Source organism: Urocitellus parryii, chromosome 4 (assembly GCF_045843805.1).
Source record: "Urocitellus parryii isolate mUroPar1 chromosome 4, mUroPar1.hap1, whole genome shotgun sequence".
Taxonomy (NCBI): Eukaryota; Metazoa; Chordata; class Mammalia; order Rodentia; family Sciuridae; genus Urocitellus; species Urocitellus parryii.
In genome coordinates, this window is record NC_135534.1 from 22,266,346 (window position 1) to 22,289,624 (window position 23,279).

At 64.9% G+C, this 23,279-nt stretch overlaps 2 protein-coding genes across 3 annotated transcripts in view; one reads left to right on the plus strand and one right to left on the minus strand.

Moving 5' to 3' along the window:
* The first annotated feature begins 3,995 nt into the window (after nt 1–3,995).
* On the plus strand, nt 3,996–17,911 carry Tp53i11 (tumor protein p53 inducible protein 11). The gene is made up of 8 exons (XM_026399170.2): nt 3,996–4,140; nt 12,376–12,437; nt 13,002–13,161; nt 13,843–13,901; nt 14,128–14,176; nt 14,594–14,690; nt 15,592–15,693; nt 15,905–17,911. The coding sequence occupies exons 3-8, from the start codon at nt 13,033–13,035 to the stop codon at nt 16,036–16,038; spliced, it is 570 nt and encodes a 189-aa protein (XP_026254955.1). The 5' UTR covers nt 3,996–4,140; nt 12,376–12,437; nt 13,002–13,032; the 3' UTR covers nt 16,039–17,911.
* Nucleotides 17,912–17,975: 64 nt separating this feature from the next.
* Nucleotides 17,976–23,279, minus strand: part of Tspan18 (tetraspanin 18) — a 146,846-nt gene continuing 141,542 nt past the window's right edge. Inside the window, exons 7-8 of one of the 2 annotated variants that reach the window (XM_077798129.1) lie at nt 21,805–21,888; nt 17,976–20,206 (exon numbers count right to left, since the gene is read on the minus strand). In XM_077798129.1, the coding sequence (XP_077654255.1) occupies nt 20,159–20,206; nt 21,805–21,888 (132 nt within the window). In that variant the 3' untranslated portion in view covers nt 17,976–20,158. The remainder of the gene's footprint in view (nt 20,207–21,804; nt 21,889–23,279) is intronic. The other variant, XM_026399169.2, reaches the window with a different exon arrangement.

Consider the following 23,279-nt stretch of genomic DNA (forward strand, 5'->3'; position numbering starts at 1 on the left):
ACTCCCACCCCCTCAGATCAGCTCTCTCCCACAGGTAAGGAGCTGCCTGGCATTTCCGGTCCCAGAGCAGAGATACCACAGCACAGCAGGATGAGTCACAGGAGGGGGGCAGCTGTGAGGGGAGGCCTGGTCAGCCTCCTGGCTGGAGGATGGAGAGGAGCAGGACACGGACATGCCGGGAGGCCTGTCTGAAGCTGTGTGGAGCCCAGGCCACAGGGCTGGAGGGGACAGTACAGAGCTCCTGCCACTGAGGAAGGAAGCCTGGGTCAGCAGGAAGGGGAACAGGAAGGAGCTGAGAAAGCCCAGTCCCTCTGCCCGTCCCTGGGCGTGGGAGGAGGCCCTTCTGCCTGGGCCAAGCGGAAGCTCCTGTGGCACCTTGACCAACTCGGGCGGGCAGTTCACCCAGAGCTGCCCCCTGCAGCCCACGGAGCACAGCCCCAGGCCCTGCTCCCCTCCTGCCAACAGCAGCACGGTAGCTCGGCTTGCTACAGGAGCTCTCCTCTCAAAGCCCCTGCACGGGGCAGGAGTGTTCAGAGGTGACACGGCTGCACCTTGAGAGCTGTGGCCTCATCGGCCCAGCCTAGTTGAAATGGGTGGCAACTGTGGGCAGGTGGGGTGCGGCTGGGGGAGAGGGGCCGGTGGGGCCCGCCTGGGAGATGTTCCCTGAGCCCCTTCCTCTCTCTCGCCCTCTGCTGTCTGACCCCACGGTGAGCTGAGCGCCCTCCCCCGGCCCTCCCCCCTCCCCCAGGATGCTCTGCCTCACCTGTAGCCCAGAGCATGGAGCCAGCCATCTCCAGACTGAGACCTCTGATACCATGAGCCCTAAATAAACTGTCCCTCCTCTGAGTTGTTCTTGTCAGGTATTCTGGTCACAACAGTGCCAAGCTGACCAAAACCCAGGCCTGTCCCTGAAGTTTCCACTAAGCCCTGCCATCCCCGTTCTGCAGATGAGGCTCAGAGATGGTTCCAGAGTCAGGATTTGAATCCAGGTCTGTCGGCCCCCAAATCCCTGGTCTCAACACAACAGGCCCCTAAGAACATGCTCCACCTCTACAGGTCCCCTACCCCCAGGGTGGGGGTGGTCATTGCTGAAACCTCTGTCCCCAGGTCCTGGCCCCAAAGACCAGGCCCAGCCCCCACCCCAGCCTCTCAGCTCATTCTGACCCAGGTCTCACTGCAGGTTTCTCTGAAATCAAATTACATCCTCATTCTTCCTCCAGGACTCACACTCCATAAGTGATTCTGGGCGCAGAAACTGGCGCTCCCAGGCTGCCCCTCCTCAGTCTAGCCCCCACCTGCAGCAGCAGACAGACACAGGGACACAGTCAAAACTCCCTCCCTCCGGAGCACACGGAGACACTCAGGGCCCCTGGAGAGGGACCCTCCCCCCACCCTCCTGGCTCCACCCCACCCCCACTCCCCAGGCTCTCGGAACATTTTAAGAGTCACAATAATCAGGATAATAATAGGAATCAGTGCTTGCAGTTTGCAAACCTTTTAATCGAATCCCTCACTTGGCTCTCCAGTTCCCAGAGGCAGATGGTTCTGTTTCCACTTCTCAGGTGCAGCCCAGGGTCACATAGCTAGGTAGGCACACAGCTGAAGTCCCAACCCCTCTCCCCCTCCTCATTCAGGTCCTTCCTCCTCTGCAAATGACCCTGAGCCTCATGGTTCTCACGCGCCCAGCCAGGTGAGCCTTCCATGCCCAACACCAAGATGCAGTAACTCAGGAAACAAGGGCGCCTGGGAGCCCCAGGGATGTTCCTGGGCTGGTCGCACTGGCCCTCAGAATAGCGCACAGGGAGGAGGAGGAAAGCAGGGAGCCTGAGGGCCAGCGGGGCACAGGGAATGGCCTGCCTCCTCCGGTCTGGGCACTCTTCCTCCAATAGACAAGAGGCTCTCTTGGCAGTACTAAGCACCTCATCACTAGCAGCCTGCAAGCAGAAGCCAGCAAAGAGCTGGCCACGGACACCAGAGAGGTGGTCTCCACCCTCGGAGTGCTGAAGCCTGTACAGTGGGTTTCCAAGGTTATCAGCTGTCACTGTGAGTGTTTCCTCTGCTGACTGTCTCCCGGGAGGCCGGGAGCCCCCCAAAGACAGGGATGGTGCCCTTTCACCCCAGGGCCCCAGCACCCAGCACCTGGCCAGGCCAACAGGCAGGGGGCCGGGTAGACTGCCTCCTTCACAAAGGATGGCGGAGCAGCCTCAGCCCGCCTGTGCTCAGGCATGCCAAGAGCAGAGAGGGAGGGACACTGACTCGCTCACCATCCCAGCTCCCTCTAGCCTCCTTCAGGCCCGAGCTGAGACGCTGAGCTATTGCAATGCCCAAGACAGGGCCCCAAGTCAGGTGGCTCTTTGGATCTGGGCTCAGTCTATGTCCCCTCTGGGGCCACACACCTGTTGGCTGGCTCCCTCATCACTGGCTGGGAGCAGAGTTGGTGGCACTACGATCGGAGTTTAGTTACCTTGGTAATCAGGACAGTGAACAGTCTCTGTGCTAGGAGCCGAGCACTGTTCTGTTTACTTCCTGGCAAGGGGCACAGCCTCTCATGCCCAGTCCAGGGAGGGCAGGGGGAGTCCGCCTGGCACGCCAGCCCCGAGCACCTGGCACTCCGCCAGCGCTCAATCAACCTGAGCTGCCGCTGTGGACTTGAAATCTTCGCAAGAACTGTAGGTGCTTCCACTATGGGTCACCCCCATTTTGCAAATGAGGAGACGAGTCGGGACAAGAGGTGAGGTAACCTACTGGCCCAAGGTCACGTGGTCTCTAAAAGGCAGAGCCAGGATTTGAACCCCAGCCCTCCGGTTCTAGAGTCTGCTTGATTAACCCCGAAGGAACTAGTGCAGAAAGATTCAGACCCAGTCAGGATGCCCACCTTAGCAAGAGGCCCGGGCCTTCCCTCCCGCTGTCCTACTTACCCTGTGAAATGGAGCATGTCATCAGCCCTCCTTTCCTTCTCTCCTCCAGACCCACCGTGGCCACAGTAGGAAGAAAATCTCAGCATTTCTCTAAGCAGGAGGGGCACAGGGTGGGGTTGCGGTGGGCCAGAGAGCACAAACTAGCCCTAAGGGGACAAATCCAGAATAAGTGGGGGTGGGGGAGGTGTTCTTGAGAGTCTGGTTCTTTGAGGCTGGCAGATTCCCAGAGCCTCCAGGACCCCCACACCTCACCCCACCCTGCCCTCACACCCCCAACAGCATGTGCAAAGAGAGAAATCACCAGGCAGCCACGAGTCCCCAAGGCATCCAGACACAGTGCAATTGCCATCCACATACCGAAGTTGGATTTTAGGGTGGGGCAGAAGGTGGTGGTTGAGTGGGGACTTGTTATTTGGCAAAGTCACACCAAGCAGGGGGGGCGAAGGGTGGGCCTGGGTTGGGAGGCTGTTGGCTGAGCCGAAGGCACATGAACGATGACCATCTGTAAAATGGGACTAGGCATCAACTCGATGGGCTCATCACACCGACTCGCTTCAACGGATCATTTCGAGGTGGTTGGGAGACGCAGATGATTTTAAACTTGCAACTCCGCAAGCACACAGCGCTGGCCCAGATGGGAGCTCAGCATTTGGTGCGCGTTGTCACACTTGGATATCTACCAGACAAAGCAGTTCCTTCCATTTTAGACCCCGGCCTGGGCGAGGCCATTCAAGTCAGGATGATTTATCCACCGGGATGTTGACAGCCCAGGAAAGGGGCGCTGTCTTCAGAATCTTCAGAACTTGCCAACAAAGTCCTCCTAGGCGGCGCGGGCCACTCCGGGGTGTGCCCGTCCTGGATTTCCACGGCCAGGCGCCTTCTCCCGGGCGTGGGTGCGCCCCCCGCAGGCGATCTCCAACAAAGCCGTGGCTGGAGAGCTCGGGGCCTGGTCCCCCAACCCCTCTGCTCCCGCCCTGGCGGCCACCTCGGGGGCGAGGCAGCCGGGCGCGTGGGAGGGGACGGCGCGCCATTGGCTTGTGCGCGGAACTAGAGGAGGGACCAGAGCGCACCGCCAGGACTCGGGCAAAGCCTGCGGCGCAGGAGTCCAGCCGGCCCTGCCCTGCCCTGCTGCCCGGAGCGGCGGCGCGATGTGAGGCGTGAGGGCCGAGGTCCCCAGGCACGCCAGCTCCGCGCCGCGCGGGCGACAGCATGCGCTAGCCACGTAAGTCCGCCGCCCGCCGCCGCCGCTGCCTGCGCAGCTCAGCCCGCGGGGCTCCGTGGCCGCAGGGACCGCTGGGGGCAGCGGCACTCCGCGCGCGTCGGCCAGGCGCCCGGACCGCTGGCCACCTGCGGGTTCTGCGAGGACCCATCGGGTCCCCTCCCCGGCTCTGCCAGGCGCCGTCCCGCTGCCCCTTCGCGCTCTCTCGTCCCCTGACTCAGTTTCCCCCTCCCGGCTCTCTGCCGCCGCCGCCGCCTTCCTCTCGGACTGCTTCTGCCTCCTGGGCCTCCGGGGCTTGGGCTCGCGCCCTCTTCTTCGGAGCAAGAAAGAATCGGAGCAGTTTGTCTCTCCCTGGGGTCTCTGTCCCCGGTGCGCGGTGCTCTGTCCCCTCCCCCTCCTTCTCTCTGCCTACCGCACCCCCTCCCGCCTTTGTTTCCCGGCCGGGAGTGCGCGGCACAAACTTGCGGGTTCCCCGGTCTTCGCCCCCGCAGGGCCGCGGACCGAGGTGGTGGCGGAGTTGCCGCTGCCCAAGTCTGGCGCGACCTTTCGGTGTGGGGGTGGGGGCTGGACGGGAGGAGCCGGGACACCCAGCTGACAAGAGCCGGGGTCTCAGAAAGTGGGAGGCGGGGTGTAGAGCCGGGGGGTAAGCGACCGATCGGCGGCGGCAGGGGCCAGGCCGGGCGAGATCCCAGTGGCCGGGCTGGCGAGCAGCGGCCGAAACGCGGGCTGCGCCTAAGCCCCAGCTCGGAGGGGGGTAGAGGAGCGCAGGTGGTCAGCGACGCCCCCGCCCGTCCCCAGGCCGCGCGATCAGCTGGAAGGGGTGGTGTGCGGCCGTGGGCCTAGCGCACGGCGAGCCCCGGTCCCCGCGGTGGGCAAAATACTAGCACCTACCCCGCGGGCTCCGTAGAGGACAGACTAGAACGGCGTCCCCATCCCGGGCGCCCCCAGGGCTCGGCGCTCGCTTTGGGTCCCTTTGCTCTACCTTCCCTCGCCCCCACCCAGGCGCGCGCTCCCGCCTCCTCCTGGCAGCCCCGGGGAAGTGGGTTCTTCCGCGCGCGCTCTGGAGGCGGGGGGCGGGAACCCGGCGGAGGCCGGGAGCCTGGAGGCTTCCCCAGAGGCCGGCGCAGATGGCCGAGGCCGCCTCGCGGCCCCACCACCAGCACTTCCTGTTTGGTTTCTTTTAGACAAACTTTTCTGGACTGGGCCGGACGGTGGGGAGAAGTCCGCGGGCTGCAGGATGCGCGCCCCTCTGTGCAGCCCCTAGGACCTCCACCTCTGGTGGCCTGTGAACAGGGGCCGCGCCCTGCAGCCCGCCGATCCCCGGGACTCGGGGGTCTCTTTGTTGAAGAACCAGGAGGGGGCGCTGTTCGCCCCTTGGCTACAGCCCCAGGCTCAGCCGGGCTGGAGGGGAGAATCCTAGAGTCGGGGTGTCGGGCGGGCGAGTCTTCTCCGGGTCTCTGGGGTTTCGTCTGTAAGATGGAGCGCCGCCCCTGACCTCCCCTCGGCCCCAGCTTCTTAGAAAGCCAGCTGCCCGGCTTCCTTTGTGCCCGCAGCTGTTAGAGGCCTCACGATTTCCAAAGGTGGGGTGGGGCCCACTTGTTCCTGGCAGAGCCCTGCCCAGGACCCCTGCAGCTTCTCCGGCCGCCTCCCCTCCCCTGCCCCGCTCCCAGGGCCTGGAGCTGGGCAGGAGGAGGGGCCGCCTCCCTGGGTGGGGCAGTAGGGGATTCCCAGCACACCCACACAGCCTTCTTGGGGTGCTCTTCACTTTGAACAACACGTTGCAAACACTACGCCCCAAATTATTTATTGAGCAAAGCCCAGCACAGTTCCAGCCACCTGGGGAGACAGCCGGGGACCAAACGAAGATGCCTGGCCTGGAGCTGACCCTTCAGGGTGGGGGAGGCAAATACTAATAAAGAGTTTCTATAGTGCACTGGGAGGTGAGGGGGACCGGGGGCAGGGGCGTGGCGTGGAGGCTGGGGGTGGCATTGCCATCTTTAAGCAGACACAGACCTCCGTGGTCAGATAGGCCTTCCCGGGGGCAGCTCACTGTTGAGCTCCAGCTTTGAGGAAGTGAGCTGGGCAGACAGCTGTGGGGAGGAGAGATCCCACAGGGCAGGCTGGTGCAAGGGGCCTGTGGCAGAAACACAGAAACAGGGGCTGGGGTGGACTGAGGGGCTGGGGAAGAGAGGAGGCGAGCCAGCCAGGAAGGGTGGGAGCACACCCCCCTTTTTTTGCAGATGAGGGAGTGTGGGAGATCAGAGATGATACATGAAAGCCACTTCTGCTTCTTCCCTGTGGCCACCCCCTCTCATGGCATCTCTGAAGCTGGTTTGGTTGAGGGAGAAACAGCAGAGAAGGGGAGCCTCCCCTCTGAACACAAGGGCAACACTGTTACCAAGTGTGGTCTGCCAGGCTGCCCTGTTCCAGATGGCTCTGTGCATCCTACCAGCGGGGAGGTGGGGATCATCCCTGCACCCCTTTAACAGGTGTGGAAACTGATCCTGCAGCCAGTAGGTGGCAGGGCCAGGATGTCGGCACCAGCCTTGGTGTGGTGACTTCTGCCTTTAACTGCTAAGCTCCCGGCCTCGGTGTCGGGGAGACTCCTTCCCGGGCTGTGGTTCTGGGAAAGCCGTGGGGACCCAGAATGCACATCACCTCTGGGAGAGCGGCCTCCAAGCCCCCGCTTTCCTGTCCTCGGCAGCCCCCTCCCTGCCCAGGTCCTGAGCAGCCTCCTGGGGGAGGGAGGCCCCGCCCGGAGGACCCGGGGCCAGCTGTGCCATAACAGCACTGGTGGCCCTCAGGGGCCCTGGCAGGGTCACCAGGCCAAGCGGGAGGCAGGCCCACTCTGGGTCGAAGAGGACAGTGACCGTGGAGACAGGAGAGGCCCTCTTGGTGACTTCCCAGTGGTGACGGTGGCCACACAGCGGCAGCGGCCCTGCTCCCCGTCCCTCGCCCACCCAGTGCGGTGGGGAATGTTTTGATGGTTCTGTCCCCGAAGCTTTGGGCATGTTTGTAAGAAAGCTGCGGTTGGCCTTGGCCTTCCTGACCTGGGCGGCGTGGAACGAGGACATTGGGACATTCGGTGGCCTGAGGTGGGGGGCGTGGGGCCGGGCAGGGCAGCTGGATGTGGTGGCCGGAGAGTGGCCCTCAGGAGGCACAGACCTTGGCAGCGTCTGGAGACCTATGGCCCCTCTTGGAGACCAGGACGCTGGGCCCCAGGACAGGCCCTGGCTTCCCGGGCAGCGGACTCTGGTGGAGCTCGGCACCGTGACAGCGCCCGGGCCAGCTCCTGGTGGCAGGCGAGCCCTGTGCTGTGGCGCCCAGGGCTCATCTCACCTTCCTGGAGGGTCTCAGGGTCCTTTTCTGGTCTTTACGGGGGGGGGGGGGACAAAGTCCTGCCAGAGGTGGCCCCGTCTCCCCGACCCGGAGATGGATGGCAGCCGGCCCTCCGCTGCGGGGACAGGCCCACGGGGACAGGCCGCTCTCCAGGGACCCACAGATTACACAAGCCTCCTGCGGCCTGCCGTGTCCCCTTAGCCCACATCCCGAGGACCCCCCAAGATCTGCACCCCAGAGGCCACTGTGCTGGGGTCAGTAATGCAGGCCCACAGGTGACACTTCTTCTGCCTCCTGTGACCAGCCCCAGGACAGCCTTGCGGTCAGGCGTCCTGTCCTCCAGGACAGCCCTGGAGAGGTGGGTCACTGTTCCCTGGCTGGGCGGGGGGCATCTGGCGGATGAAGCAGGCCGAGGGCGCCCCCAGTCCGCCGCGACCAGCACAGCCCTGCGGCCAGCCCTGCCCAGCGCCCAGGGCTCCACCTCGCGGCTGCCCTGCCCCCCGCGGCTGCCCTGCCCCGGACCCCATTTCCAGCTATTTGTCCCAGTGTGATAGCCCAACAACGGGTTCCAAGTGGCAGCCCTGCCCAGGACCTGCTATGGTCACCCAGGGCCTGAACCCAGAGAGGTGGGACCCAGGAGGAGCTCAGATGCTGGGGACGCTGGTGCTCTCAAGGCCAGGCACCACGGCCAGAGGGCCCCAGCTCCGTTCTGGGGTGGAGCTCCCTGAAGTCCCCCTCCCCATCTCTCTCTCTCTCTCACACACACACACACACGCACACACACACACGCACACGCACACGCACACAGGATGTGGTTCCCTTGGTTTGACTCCAGCTCTGCCACTTACCTCAAGGGACACTTCCGTAAGTCCCTCTGGCCTTAGTTTTCTCATCTGTGAAATGGGGGCGACTTGGGGCGATTCTCGGTTCCTGTCCTGGACTGTGCCCTTCCCCCAGCCTGGCGCAGCTGCGTGCCGCCCGCTCTCCCCACAGATGGGGAGGGACAGTTACGGTTTGGAGAGGAAGTGGCCCCTGGCGGAGGAGCTCAGCCGAGCGACTTCCCCTTGAGTCTCGGGAGCTGCAGCTGGTGGTGTTCCGGGTCCCTGCCCCTCCGCCCCCGCCAGCCAGCCCTCACGGGCTCCGTCTCCAGGTCTCCAAGTCGGGACAGCTCTGCAGTCCATCCGTTTCTATGGAAACCAGGCTTCCTGGGAAGGACAGGGGAAGTTGGGGAAGTCCTCCAGGACCTGTGCAGGGACGATGCCCCATCTGCTCTGCGGCCCAGGGCTGAGCCTGGGCAGGTGCCCGTTGATGATGAATTGCTCTCCTCTGTGGAGCACACACCCGGTGCCAGGCCCTGGGCTGCTTGTTCTCGTTCTCCTGCATCTTGAACCTGTGAGCTGGGTGGACGCAGTCATCAGGTTTCACAGATGAGATCGTGGAGGTTCAGAGAGGTTAAGTAACTTTCCTGAGATCACAGAGCATTTTAGAGAAAGAGTTGGGCTTTGAGCCCTAGTTTGTCTGGTCATTAAGAACATGCTCCCCTCCCCCATTCTGTCATTCTCTGTTGACACTTGTACCCCCAGATGAACCCCTCTCTTCCTGGCCTGCCTCACACTCTGGGGACTTCACCCAATTCTGCTTACCGCCAGTGGGCGCTGTTTGGAGACTCCGGTTTGGGTGCTCAGAGGTCCCAGTGGGTGGGGGGTAGGACGGGACCGTAGGGCCCTGCAGCGTCCCTCCCCCTCTTTTGTTTACTTGTGACCCCGAGTTTAATGCCGGGATTGAACCCAGGGCTTGAAGGGCTGGGGGCCTCTGCTCTGAGCCACACCCAGCCCGGCCCCTCCTGCTCCTGAATCCGAGCCCCAAACTGGCGGGGCCCCTTGCGTGCCAGGCGCTGTCCTGGGCCAGGGAACAGAAGTGACAGACTGGTGCCGAGTCACTCACCTTCCAGCACTGGCCACAGCTTGCTGAGGTGGGGCAGTGTCGGGGCCCGGGGTCCTCAGCCAGCCCTCCCGCCCGCCGTCGCACAGGCGCCCCAGGGCCCTCTGCACGGGACATTTGCTCTGGCGAATGAGTCCCATGTGTCCTGTCCAAGGCCACTTGACCCACAGGGACCAGTCAGCCTGGAACCCAGTTCTGCCTCGTGGCCAAGCCCCCTTCCTGCCCTGGGCCACCAGCCTGCCGTGTCTGGGGTGGCCTCTCACCTGTGGGGCCTCGGGCATGGTTGGCAGAGCCCCTGTCCCTCAGGCCACCCGGATGCGGAGTGTCCTGGCTGCCTACTGTGTCCAGAGCGCCTACTGTGCGCCTCAGCCTAGCCAGAGTCACAGGAACACAAGACCACGGGGCTCCAATGGTTCCCTTTTGGGGAACCACACAGCCTGCCGCTAAGCCCCTGGGGACACAAGCTGCCAGTGGCCAGTGGCCAGGAGGGGAGGACACTGGACCCTAGGGGAGACCCCTAGAGGAGAGCCAGGCAGTGGTGGCCTTCAGGAGCAAGGAGCACGGGGACAAGGGACCCCGGGTGGCAGGCTCAGAGGCTGGCTTGGTGGCCGTGGCTCGGAGGCGTGGTCTGTGGCCCTTCTGCTCAGAGCAGCCGCGCGAGTGGGCAGAGGGCGGCCTGCCCTGCCCAGCCCCAGCCTGCTGCGGGGAAGCCCGGGCTTCAGAGGTGTCCAGAGGGACAGGCGGCCCCGCGGGCCTGGCCCTGGCTTTTTCCACTGCACGGCTGAGTGGAGGAAGGGAGTGGCCGGCGGGCCCAGCCTCCCTCGGCCTGGCCTCCCTCAGCCTCTCCCCATCACGAGGCCCGGGACACCTGCTGCTTCCTCCCTCTGCCCTCGGGCTCTTCTTTTTTTAAAAATCTATGCTTTCACTATTTTTTATTCTACTTTGCTGTGTAGCCTGGTGGCATTCTAAGACCCCACCTCACGGGGAGCCGCTGTCGTGACCTGCCTTATGCCACACAGCTGGTGACAAGACACAGCCGAGATTCACACCCAGGGCTGCCAGCCTCCAAACCGGTGTTTGCCTGGGGTGCCCAGGGTGGAGGGGGGATAGGTGCCCGCACCAATTTAAGGTGCCAGGTGTCTTTTATTCTCAGAACTTCCCTGTGAGGTAGGGCCCCTTCTTTACCCAGGGACGGATAGCTAGACTGAGGTACAGAGAGGTTAAGTGACTTTCCCATAGGCGCACAGCTAAGAGTGTGGATTGGGATTGGAAAACGACTTGAGCAGTTAAGCCCTGAGCCTCGGGCCCCTACTGTGACAGTTTGGGACTTTTTGAGAAGCCTTTCTGCCCCTGCTTTGGCTATTGACAGGAAAAAAGTAGGGGTGATTGTTCCCATTTCACAGAGGAGAGCGCTGCGACTCCCTGGAGCCAGCCGCGGAGGCTCAGCCCCTCCCACGAGGCTGGGCACCCCTCAGGGCAGGGCCTGTCCCACCCCAGGTCTGGCTCCAGGCCGGGCCCCATCCAGTGCTGCTCAGGGATGGGGGAGTCTCTCTGCCCCGAGGTCCTGAGAGGTGGGACTTGGAGCCCCACTTCACAGGTGGGGGACATCTTGCCCAGGGCCACAGGAGGGCACAGCAGGACTGCACCATTGTCATTTGGTGGCCTGTCCTGCCTCCTTGGTGACGGCTGCCATTGGGGGGACGTGGAGGCTCTGGCCAGGGGACACTCGGGACACCCGCTCAGGGAACCAGGTGGCACTTCGTCTTAGAGTTCCACGCAGACCTGCCCTGAGCACGTCCCGCCGGCTCATTCACCTTAGGGACGTGAAAATGTGTGGTCCTGCCCAAACCAGGGCGCCTTCGCGGTGACAAGCAGGGCTGAGGAGCCCAGGGCGTCACCCCCGGGGCCAGAGCTGGCTCCCAAGGTCATGTGCAGTGTTTCTGTCCCCGTGGAGAAAACCAGTCTCAGGGAGAGAGAGAACAGAGCCCAGGTGCTGGGAGGCTGTGGCGGGGGAGGAGTTGGGGTAGTGACCTGGTGGAGGTGGCCGCTCCGTGAGTGACTCAGGGACTAAAACCCACGCACACAGCCAAAAAGTTGCTCTAGTGTCCAGACAGGATGGCCAGGGCCAGGCGACCTCGGAGCATCCTTCCACGAGGGACAGGCAGGGCACCAGGCTCTGCCCCCTGCCTCCTGCTGGCTCCTGTAGGCAGCCAGGCCTGGTGGTGGGAGGGACGCTTGTGACAGTTTCTGTCTGGATTCGTGGAAGGTGGTGGCCAGGGCTGAGCCATGGGGACAGCCAGAGGTTGATGTGGACCCTCTGTGGGGCGCGGGCTCCCTGGAAGTCCCTGAGCTCTTCCCATGTCCCCAGGGCGCATGTGCAAGGGAGAAGAGGAGAGCCACCCCATTCCCTAGGTGGGGGCCTCGGCCAGGGCTCAGGGGGCCTGTGACCCAGCCGTCACACCCACCACAGACCCCTGCTGTGCCGTCCTCCGTCCCTCCTGGACACGGCCCAGGAGACACCCTATGTATCCCGCGCAGAGCCCCCGACTCCTGTGCCCCAGGGACTCTGTCCTGACGGTGCTCTGGGTGTCGGTCCTGCTGAGGGCATTGGCAGGCTCATGAGGGACGCAAGCCCGGGGACATTCCTTAGTCCCTTCCCGCAGCCCTGGGTCACTCAGCCCTGGACAGCCGGTGCTCTGGAGGAGGGATGGTGGCCTCGGAGCTCTCCTGCCGGGCAGGGTGGCCGCGGGTGGAAACGAGGAGCCAGGATACCCAGGGCATGTGGGGGTGCCACTGTCCTTCAGCATGGTCTTGGGGGACACCGTGGTTTCCTCCTCTGCAGAGTGGGTATAAGTAGTGCCCCTCTTGCAGGGTGGCTGTGATTGGAGGAGCCCAGGGCCACCACGGGCCAGCGGGGGGCTTTCCCCTTTCCTGATGACACTCCTGTCTCCTGTGTAGACGGTGCCAGCAGCCGACAGGACCCCAGCAGCCCATCCCTGACCTCCAGTGCCGGGCTCACAGTAGGTGGTCAAGACCAGCGGGAGGTGGCTGGGATTGGAGGGGTGGCAGATTGTGGGAGCTGTGGGGTGACAGAGGGGCGGGGGGTGTTGGGGGGGCAAGGCCTGGGCAGGACACCTGCACGGTGCCCCCTGGACAGACGCCCCTCCCCCCCTCGGGTCCTGGGGTGTCAGGAGGTTGTCTGGAGGCTTGGGACGAGGCTAGCTGTGTGGCAGGATCGCCTGGGCAGTGAGCATGGCCCTGGACCCAGGGACTCAGAAACCCTCCCGGGGTGGGCATGTGTCCCCTCTTTGGAGCCTTGTTTGACCTCCTGGCCCAGGCTCCGAGGGCAGTGGCTCCTCCTGGGCCTGACTGCCTTCCCCTGGCCCAGCCCTCCCCGGTGGGCTGCCGTGGCCACTCAGGTCCGACGAGCGGGGCAGAGGTGGCCCGAGCAGCGCCCCGCACCCATTGGACAGACGGGTCCGCCGAGGCCGCCTGCGGTCAGCTCCCGGGCCCGGGGGCGTGGCCTCCCCTGCCGTGGAAGCTGCGCAGGCGCCCAGGCCTGAGGCCGGTGTCTCCCCCCGCAGCCCCCCTGCAGAAGCCGGGCTCCAGGACACCATGGCGGCCAAGCAGCCCCCACCCCTCATGAAGAAGCACAGCCAGACGGACCTCGTGAGCCGCCTGAAGACCCGCAAGATCCTGGGCGTGGGCGGGGAGGACGACGACGGCGAGGTGCACCGCTCCAAGGTGGCCCTGCGCCCACTCTGCCGCTGAGCGCCCGCTCCGGGAAGGGGAGGCCGGGGAGGGCAGGAGACGGGGCCCGGTCCAGTCAGAGGCATCAGGGAGGTGTCAGGACTAGTGACCACAGGGAGGGCGGTTTGCTGGGATCAGGGTGGCACGGATGGCGCCCCGGGTGGTGGAGTCAGGTAGCCCCCACTTTGTGGGTAAGAGACCCAGGCCCAGAGAGGGTGAGCCGCTTTCTTGAGGCCACCACCATAAGTGGCAGGAGCCTCCTTTTTAAGTTTTTATTTTGTTTTGTTTGTTTGGGTAATGGAGATTGAATCTAGGGGTGCTTTTTACTTTACTTTTTATTTTGAGGGGTCTTACTACACTTTTTGTTTTGAGAGGGTCTTACTAAGTCCACGAGGCTGGCCTTGACCTTGCGATCCTCCTGCCTCAGCCTCCTGGTTCGCCGGGATTCCAGCTGAGCCTCCCTTCTTACCACTTTACTTTCAACTTCTTTTAAACCCAGTGCCAAGGCAGTGTGGGGGGGAGGCAGCCTCAGTGTGACCTGCCCAGCTCTGGGGGAGCCTTTTGCCAAGCAGAGGTACCCAGGTGGCTCCTGAGTGTGCCCGGGGCCCTGGGAGGAAGACCCGTAGCTGCGGTGCTGAGAGCTGTCCCCCCTCTGACCCCTCCCTGTGTCCACAGATCAGCCAGGTCCTGGGCAATGAGATCAAGTTTGCTGTCCGCGAGCCTTTGGGGCTCAGGTGAGCCTCAGCCCTGAGTGTTGTTTGTGGGGACAGAGTCTGTGTGTCGGGGAGACCCCCTTGTGTGGCCTTGGCCCTGCGTCTTCTTGTCCCTGTTCCATCCCATCACGTGGCCTGTCCCCTCACCCAGCCATTACTGGGCATCTAGGCTGGAAAGGGGAGTCCCCTGGGGCCCGCCCGGGCTGACCTTGGGGGTCCGGCTGTGACCTTGCTCTCCTGTCTCCAGGGTTTGGCAGTTTGTCTCTGCTGTGCTCTTCTCTGGCATTGCCATCATGGTGAGCCCCCCCCCCCCGTCCCCCTGCCACCTGGCCTCTGGCAGAGCAGGTCCCCAGCCTCCCTGCTGACTGGACCCAGGACCCAGAACTAGACTCGGCCCTGGGTGTGGCTCCCGGCCTCCTCCTGCCCTCCCGGGGGCTCCTCCTGCCAGCCCCTGGCAGCCTGTCCCCATGCGGCCATCATGCTGGCCCCTGGGAGGGCTTTCTGGTGTCTCCCCAGGCCTGTCCCCACCTGTCCCCACCCCGTTCCATGGGCTGCAGCCCAGCTCCTTGCCCCCGGAGCCCCAGAGCCTCCCCCGTCCTGCGGAGGGTGGGGCAGTCCTGTCCTGACCCTGAACTGCCCGAGGACACTGGCCCCAGTCCAGGGAGCACACCCCAGCCCTGAGCCTGACCTTGGAGCCCCCCCGCTGTCCACAGGCCCTGGCCTTCCCTGACCAGCTCTATGACGCGGTCTTTGATGGAGCCCAGGTCACCAGCAAGACCCCCATCCGCCTCTACGGTGGCGCCCTCCTCAGTGAGTATTCTGGGCACCTTCCCCTGCACTGGGGCCCTTCTTCCCTAGCTGGCTGCAGCAGCTGCCCAACCTGTGGTGCGGCTGCTGGTGTGTGCTGCCATCTTGTGGCCACGGGTGGGATGCGCCAGGATTGGTGTCTGCCCGGCGGCCCCCTGGGTACTGGGATGCGGAGACAAGGAACCCGCTCTGCTTCCTCTGATCTGAGTCGCTCACTGCGGCTGGCTGGCCCTTAGGAAGGTGAATCACAGTTTTCCAAGCTCGGCGTCGGTGGTGTCCCTCCGTTCCCTAAAACATGCTATGGCTCCCTATCGCCTGCAGAATAAAGCCCTGGCGACTCTGCCTGGCATTCAGGGTCCTCGAGGTGGGTCCAGCCGGCCCCTCTATCTGCCTCCCCCCATCCTGCCAGGGGCCCTGGGCTCCAGCCACAGCTGATGGTGCCCACTCCCCAGTTTCAGAAGCCACCGTGTCCTTGCACATGCCCCCCTGAAGGGGGGCTGGGGGGAGTGTGGGGGCGGGGCGGCACCACCTTCGCACAGAGGGGGCTCCGGTGGGAGTTGGGGGTGCAGAGCCTGCGCCGGCCCAGGGCGGCAGGAACGGACTCCGCCAACGTGGGACTGAGGGAGACGCAGGCCCAGGCCTGGAGCTCCTCTCCCGTTCCCCGCAGGGGACAGTGTTGGCTCAGTGTCCCACGGGGCCTTGGAGATGGCATGAGCGGATCTGGACCCAGAGGCCATGGGCTGGGCACAGATGCGTTTCGACCTGCGAGTGAGCAGGGCTGGGGTGGGGACCTCTGGGACTGGCCGTCTGCAGGGGGCCCGGGTGGGAGGAGCAGGCCCCTGCTGGGCCCCCGGGGCAGGTGGACCAGGCTGTCCCCACTCCCATGCTCCCTGTCCCCGTCCAGGCATCTCCCTGATCATGTGGAATGCCCTCTACACGGCGGAGAAGGTCATCATTCGGTGGACCCTGCTCACTGAGGCCTGCTACTTCGGGGTGCAGTTCTTGGGTGAGTGTCGAGGTGGACAGTGTGGGAGGCACGGGAGGCGCGGGGGCAGCTCTGGGGCTGGCAGGAAAGCAAGGGCACCTGCCTGGGGGGAGGAAGCAGGGGACGGTGGCGCAGGACCCCGGGCCCAGAGCTGGCTCAGTCTGGAGTCCTGTGTGCAGGGGGACACATCCTCCCCCTGACCTCTGACCCCTCCCTGGCCTTCCTCCCTCAGTGGTCACTGCCACGCTGGCCGAGACGGGCCTCATGTCCCTGGGGATCCTGTTGCTCCTGGCCAGCCGCCTGCTCTTCGTGGTCATCAGCATCTACTACTACTACCAAGTCGGCCGGAAACCCAAGAAAGTCTAGCCGGCCAGGGAGCTGCGGGCCTGGCCAGGGTGGCTGTGGGGCTGCGTTCCCCTTTGGCTCCCGGGAGGCAGGAGGGGCCCCTGCTCCTGCCCAGGCAGCCGGTGGCACCTTCCTTCTCTCCCGGGAAGTCCCCAGATGTGGTGACCTCTGGCCTTTGGGTTTGACATGCCAGCTTGGGGGAGATGGGGCCATGTACCCCAGTCCTCACCGCACACAGTGGCACCTCCTTCCCTGGGCACTCTTGGCCCCCGGGGTCCCCTCGCCAGGCACCGGCTGAGGGTCGTGGTCCCAGCAGCAAGGGCTGAGTGGGCTCCTCCCCGGGGAAGCCCCCTCTCGTGGGAGAGGCTGTGGGCTGCCACCCCCTGACCCCACCCACCCAGGGCCCCAGCAGCTGAACCCGACTTCTCTCTCTGCCTGGAGAACCTGAGAACTTGACCCTGGCCAGTGTCCCTCAGTCTGGGCCCTCCGCACACGGGGCCCCGCACCTGAGCACGCAGCCCCGCCGAGGGCCAGAGGGCTGTCTCTGAGCTGAGCTTTCTGCGAGGATGGGCCACCTGCCGCTGGACGCTCTGGCCCCTCCCCAGGCCTGTCCACCTGGGTCTCGGGGGCCTTGCTCTGGGCACTCTGCCCATGTCCTCCTCACACTGATGGACACACGGACTTGTAAGCTGTGGGCTTAGAAACGAGGAAGAAAACACTTGGTATCTCCTTGTCCTTTGGCATGTCCTCCAGGCCTGGTGTTCCCCTGTCCCAGCCCCTTGTCCCCCACTCCTTCCCCAGGTGCTGCTGCCTGGCCCCTGGCCACCCCTAGCGTGGCTGGGTGGGGCTCGGTGCCCTCAGGCTCTGCAGGGGCAGTAGGTAGCAGCTTTCCAGCCTCTGTCACCTCCCCCTCCTCCCGAATCGCCCTGGAGACGGCTGTCAGTGGCCCCTGGCGCTGTGGGGCCTGGTCTGGTTCCTCCGTCCTCGCCCCCCAGCGCTGCCTCCCTGCAGCACCCAGGCTGCCCGAGGAGTGGGACAGTGTCCCAGGGACAGGTGTGCAGAGCCCCCGCCCCGGGCTGGCCTGCCTCCCTTCTGGGGACAGCGGGGTTGGCAGTAGGTGAGGTGGCCTGCAGGTGCGGTCAGCCCAGCTGCTGCCACAGAGATGGTGGCAGGTGCCCCTCTGCCTGGGGACCCTCCCCTGCCCAGTCTGTGCCTAGTGTCCCTGCAGCCACACACCCGGTGGCCTGTGTCCCGCAGAGCGGTGGCTGTACCGGGTTACGTAGCTGGGGAGAGGGCCTGCTGGTGGCCGGGCTGTGCTGCTGGTCGTCATGGCCTGGTGGTGTGGGAGGGCGCTCCGAGTGGGCACCCTCTCCTGGCCCTGGCCCTGGCCCTTGGGTCTCCCACCTCCCACCTCCTGTGCTGAGCCTGGAGCCCGGCCCTGTCTGCGTGGACCTTTGAAGACCCAGCTGGTCCCAGTGGTGACAGCTGGCCTGTCCTCCCCAGAGCTGCTGGACATGTGGGTCCCATCCCTCTGGGGAGACCCAAGCCCTCGCTGTGGTCAGGCCGCAGTGGCATCTGCATGGTGGGGGCCACCGGTCGGAGACACTGGGCTGCGGGGTGCGGAGGGCAGCCGGCCTTGGCCTGGGGGTGACATGGAGGGTCACACGGCCCGAGGCGCACATGGCACTGAGCCTGGGGAGCTGGGCGAGGGCACGGCCCACAGGAGGTCTGTGTGGCTTGGGGGCAGCAGGTGGGGGGACATCAAGACGGGGATGACGTGTGGCTGGGAAGGAGGCCATGACAGGGCAGGGGTGGGCCCGGGTCTCAGGAGGGAAGCCGGGGGCCTCTGCCTTCGAGCTGGGGGTGCCCGGCCGCCCCTGCCCGCAGCCCCCGCCCTCCAGCCCCGCCCGGCCCAGGCCCCCCGAGTCACCCCTGTTCTTCACCGTCACTATTTATTCTTTGTTCCTTTTTCCTTTTGTAAGAAACAGTCACAAAAACCAGTGCAAAACCCTCCGTGGCGTCCTGTTCTCTGTCACAAAATCCTCCTGAGGCGCGGCACAAAGGGGCTCACGGGGGATGGTGACGGCTCTGCAGCTCCAGCAGCGGGGGACGGGGGGACGGATCTCAAAACAGACCTTCAACGTGCGGCCCACAGAGCAAGGGACGGGGGCTGCTGGGCAGAGGGGCGGCCACCACCCCGGCTGGTTGGGGCCGTCGGGTCTGGGCCCCTTGGCCCCCGAAGCAGGCTGGGCACCAACAAGGGTGTAGGGGAGGCCGACCCCTTCTCTGGGAGGCGGTGGCTCAGCACGGGCAGGGGCCACCTTGCTGTCGGCTCAGCCGGGGACAGTCTCAGCTGGGCTGTTCTGGAGGAACCGAGACGGCCTGACCCTGCCGGCAGGTCAGGCTGGGCAGCTGGGCCACACCCACAGGGTCCTTGGTGCCAGAGCTCTTGCCCTGGTGGGGGCTGTGACTTCAGGGGACCTTGCAGATTGCTGCCAGCCTGAGCAGATGCCGCAGGGACAAACCCTGTGTCCCCTTCAGGCTCCGAGGTGCAGAGGGCAGGGAGTCGTGTGGGGGTGGACAGGCTCCTGAGGAGTCTCGGAGCCGCTCTGGGCCCACCTGGGCCACATGCCCCCTGGTCTGCCCTTCACCGACACCCTCACTCTATGGGCCCTGGAGGCTTGGGGTGCCCCTGGACCCGGGCTGCCCAGCCTAGACGTGGGATTTCTGGTCAACCCGGGCCAGCCGTCTGCCTTCCGGGAAGCTGGGCCTGAGGCTGGGCAGGTCCAGAGCAGGCAGGCCCTGGCCCTGTCTCAGGCGAGGCTGGGCTGAGACTGGCCAGGCGTCTTGCTATCTACTTGCCAACACTGATTTGGAGTGTGAGGCCTGTACAGTGGTGGGGTTGTGTGGGTGGGAATCTGTGGGTCTGTGGGGAGATCCGGAGGGGACACAGAAGTATCACGTGGACAATGGAAGGGCTGGACACTGTGTGGCAGCAGAAATGGCTGAGATGCCTGAGGGGCTCTTTAGCTTACAGACAAGAGGGCTTCTGGGAGCCAGTGTGTGACCTTGACCCTCAGGAAGGGCAAGGAGCAAGTGGGACGCACAGACGGAACCAGAGGAAAGCAGAAGCCTGTTCTGTCTGTCGAGCTGACTGGGGTGGGAGCAGTGCAAAGGCTGCCTGGGGAGGTAGTGAGCTCCCTGTCCCTGGAGGTATGCAAGAAGAGGGTGGAGAATTCTTGGCAGGAGTCTTGCAGAACATATCCAAGCCTCCATTCTGGGTGGGAACAGGGAGAACCAGAAGATTTGGGGGGGTTTCTTTCATCCTGGGGCCAGGGAGTTGGGGATGGACAGGGAGGAGGAGCCGGTGGGGAGAGGTGGGCAGTGTGCCCCAGGGGAAGGCTGTGTGTCCATGGCAGGGGGCTGGTGGAGAAGTGGGGAGGTGAGGGAAAGGGGGACAGCGATCGACTTCTTAGCTGCAGAGCCGGGAGGGGACATTTCCTGGGCAGCTGGTCCCATCTTTCCTGGGAAACCAGGATCCTGAGGCCAGAGGGTATGTGAGCCGCGGACCCCACGGTGTCCCGGGTGGAGAGACGCACCCCAGAGAGGAGCCAGGTTCTTGTTCAGCACCACCACACCTGTGCTGTGTGACGCCACAGCCCACAGTCCCTCTCTGGGCCTCACAGGTGATTTGGTCCGACAGATGGGGACAGGAGGGACTGCCAGCGGGGCCACTCCCAGACACAGCTCCGTCCCCTGGCAGTGCAGGGACTGCCCTCCAGGTTCCGAGCCCCCGAGGGTGAGGCCACCGAGTCTCCTGGGGGCTCTGGGGCTTGGTCAGTGTCTTCTTGTGGCCTCGTTTTCTTGGCACCAGGTCGCGAAGCTGTGGGTTGAGAGCGCCCAGGCCCAGGCGCGCCCGAGAGGCCTGGCCTGGCTGCATCCCGGGTCAGGCGCGGGGTCCCAGCCCCGGCGAGGGCGCGTCAGTCCCCATTTCTGTCTTCATCTTGTTAAAAAAATAGCTGTGCGCTCCTGGCCCGTCCGGCCGCCCACGAAGGCCTCGTCTCCGCCCTGGGGCCAGGGGCACCCGGAGGGGCACAGGTGCTGGGCTTGGTGGGCGGGGCCAGTCCTCAGGCCACGCCCCCTACTGGATGCCCCGGAAGAGGCACATGGCGAAGATCATGACGGAAAGCTGCGAGGAAGAAAGCGACCTGACGGGGCGCGGCCCGGGCCCGGGGGCGCCCAGCCCAGCCCTCCCCAGGGGTCGGGCCCGTCTGCCTCGGGGTGCTCTTCTGCAGGGGTTCCCCGGATGTTCTCCTGGGGCAGTCACCTGGGGAGGGCGACTTTGGAAACTAACTCATGGGTTCAGACCCAGGTGCCCACTTCTCAGTGGTGGCTTTGGGTCACTTGCTCTGGGCCTGAATGGAACCACAGCTTAGCACGTGCCAGGCACAGCTCTGAGTGCTTCCCAGAAAGCACAGAGAGGTCACATAATCTGCCTAAGGTCTCACAGCTACAACGGGGAGCCAGGGTTGGCATCCAGGCATCCTGGCCCTAGGGGCTGTGCTCAGGATCCCTGCACTCTCTGCCTGCGGCTCAGAGGGCAGTGAGAGAGGGGTGGAAGGCAATTAGCTGACCACGTCCTGAAGCCTGTCCTCTAGTAGATGCTCAGTAAAAGCTCCTCGTCTGTTATTAAGGGGCAAGGCAAGCTGGGTGCGGTGTGCACACCTGTCATCCCAGCAGCTGGGGAGGATCGCGAGTTCAAAGCCAGCCTCCGCAACAGCAAGGCGCTAAGCAACCCAGGGAGACCCTGTCTCTTCATAGAACACAAAATAGGGTGGGGGGTAGGGCTCAGTGGTCGAGTGTCCCCAACTTCAATCCCTGGTAGAACCCGCCCCCCCCCCCCCCGAAAAAAAAGAGGCCAGGGAGCTCTGGCCCTCCCCAGGGTTAGGAGCACAGCGCTGAACACCTCAGGGCCTGGGCTGGTGGGAGAGGCAGAGGCCTGACACAGGGACTCTGCGTGATCAGAGCTGCTGCGGTCCCCGCGCCCAGAGCTCTTCCTTCCAGGGGCACAGGGAACAAGCCCTCGACCACAGATCATGGCCACGTGGCCAGGAGGCTCCGGTGAGAGGCACTGCCAGCCAGAGTCATGGTCCTGGGGGCCCGTGGGCTGGACAGGGAGTGGGGTGCCGATCATGTGTGATCCCACCCAGAGTCCCTGCACCACCCCAGTGCTGTCCCTGTCACCTGAGACCCTCACACTGTGGGAGAGGCAGGTGAGGAAACTGGCCCAGAGGACCTGGTCTGAGGACAAGCAGAGCCAGGAGCTGGACTCTGGCCCGGCGCCACCTAGTGGTGGCTCAAGGCCTGCAGCGCTCCCGTCTGGGGCTTGGGGGTAACCGGGCTAAGACCAGCAGGCTCTGGACACCCCGCCCCGCCCACGGAAGGGCCTGGTCCCCAACCACAGGCTGCAGCTGGTCCCCGGAAGCAGCGACACTGTCGCCTTCCACAGTGTGCCCTGGGGACCTTGGCTCAATCCCCACTCCTGGAAGACAGCACCCAAAACACACACCCTGCCCCCTGGAGTGGGTGACAGTGCTACCCAGTCCCACTGCCCAGAGACTGGCTCAGAAGTGTCACCTCCATAGCCCAAGGCTGACTCTCAACCTGGGTGGGTGGCCGGGCTCACCGCCCCTGGGGCGCACTCGGGAATCCCCCAGGCAAGGATCCGAGGGAGGCGGAGGGTGCGCCCCGGCTCTGCCTGGCCCCTGGGGAGGGGCCTTCACTTACCTCGATGGCCAGGACCCCGATGGCCAGCGCCCCCGCCAGGTAGACGTAGGTCTCGAAGGTGTTGAGGATCACCGCGTAGCAGCCCTGGGGGGAAGGGTCAGCGGTGAAGCCACCGCCGGAGGGACAGTCTGGGCCCCGGCCAGCGTCAGCACTGGGTCATGGCGCGTGGCCCCAGGGCTCAGCGGCTGCTGGGCTAGACTCGGGTGGAGGAGGTGGGACGTGGGAGACCTGGCAGCACCCGAGGCCCCCCAGCCACCGGCCCCCAGGGCGGGGCTGAAAACCAGCAGCCTAGGCCTCTGGAAGGCTGGGCGCTGGCCTTGGTGTCCACGCTCCTGCGGCTCTTGAGAAATCAGAAGGCCCAGCATGGCGAGCCGTTCTCGTGTGGCCCTACCAGCGGCTGCTCCATCAATGGGACCGGTGCTCCCTGGAGGCCGCGGTCCCCCTGGGTCCCTATTGTCCCACACCCATCCTCATTACCTGCCTGGCTGGCTGCAGGAGGACTCTTGGATTTTAGATTTTACCCTAAGGAAACGCAGCCCAGCCTTCAAAACTGCGCTCCTTCCTCACCTGGGGACACCCGCCCAGATGGACGTGGAGCCAACAGCGGGGCCTGAGGTGGGAGGAGTGGCAGAGGCTGACCAGGAGCTGGGCAGTGGAGGCCCCTGCCCCCCCTGGACCCCAGGTATGAACAGGCCCCACCAGCACAGTGGCCTGGTCCTCGGTGCTGGTGGGTCCCCGGGCCTCGGAACCACGCCTGGAGGCACTCAGCTACGCAGATGCCCTGGGGAGATGGCAGTGCGGGGACACAGCCAGGCTCTGAGGCAGAAGCCTCCAGAGACGGGAGCCAGGAGAGGGCGTCTCCCCACCTGGACCTGTCTCGGCAATGCCACCCGGGGCCTAGCCACAGGCTGTGTGACCGGGACAGAGCCCAGAGGAGCCCAGGGCCCTACCCCGGGCCAGCTGGTCAGGAACAGTGTGGCTGCAGGAGCCCCACTCCCCGGCCAGGCCCGGGGCTGCCCTGGTCTCCCGCTGTCCCCTGCAGGGTTCCACCTGAAATCTCTGTCTGCCCTTTGGAAAGCCCCAGAGGCCACGGTGTTGACCCAGCCCTGCTCCGGGGAGGGGACGGGGAGAGGGTTGTCTTGGGATCAGTCCTGGGAGGGCCTGCTGCTGGCCACCTGCCCACCAGGGACAGCCAGGGCGACTCCGCCCCAGCACACTCGGGGTCTGTGAGGTGCCTCAAGGGGGCTGCGCAGACAGGAGGCAGCCGTGGCCAGGGGAGCGGTGGCAGGTGACAGTTCCACACATGGCCGGGGACCCGCCTGCCTGGGTCACAGCCCAGCCCGCCACTGGCTGGCTGGGCAGGTCTGGCTGCCCACTCAGCCCCTCTGGGCCTCAGGTGTGTAAAACGGGCCATTGGGATGCGCTTCCTCCCAGGGCGAGGGGCCACGCAGTGAGGCTCTGCCTGGAACAGGTGG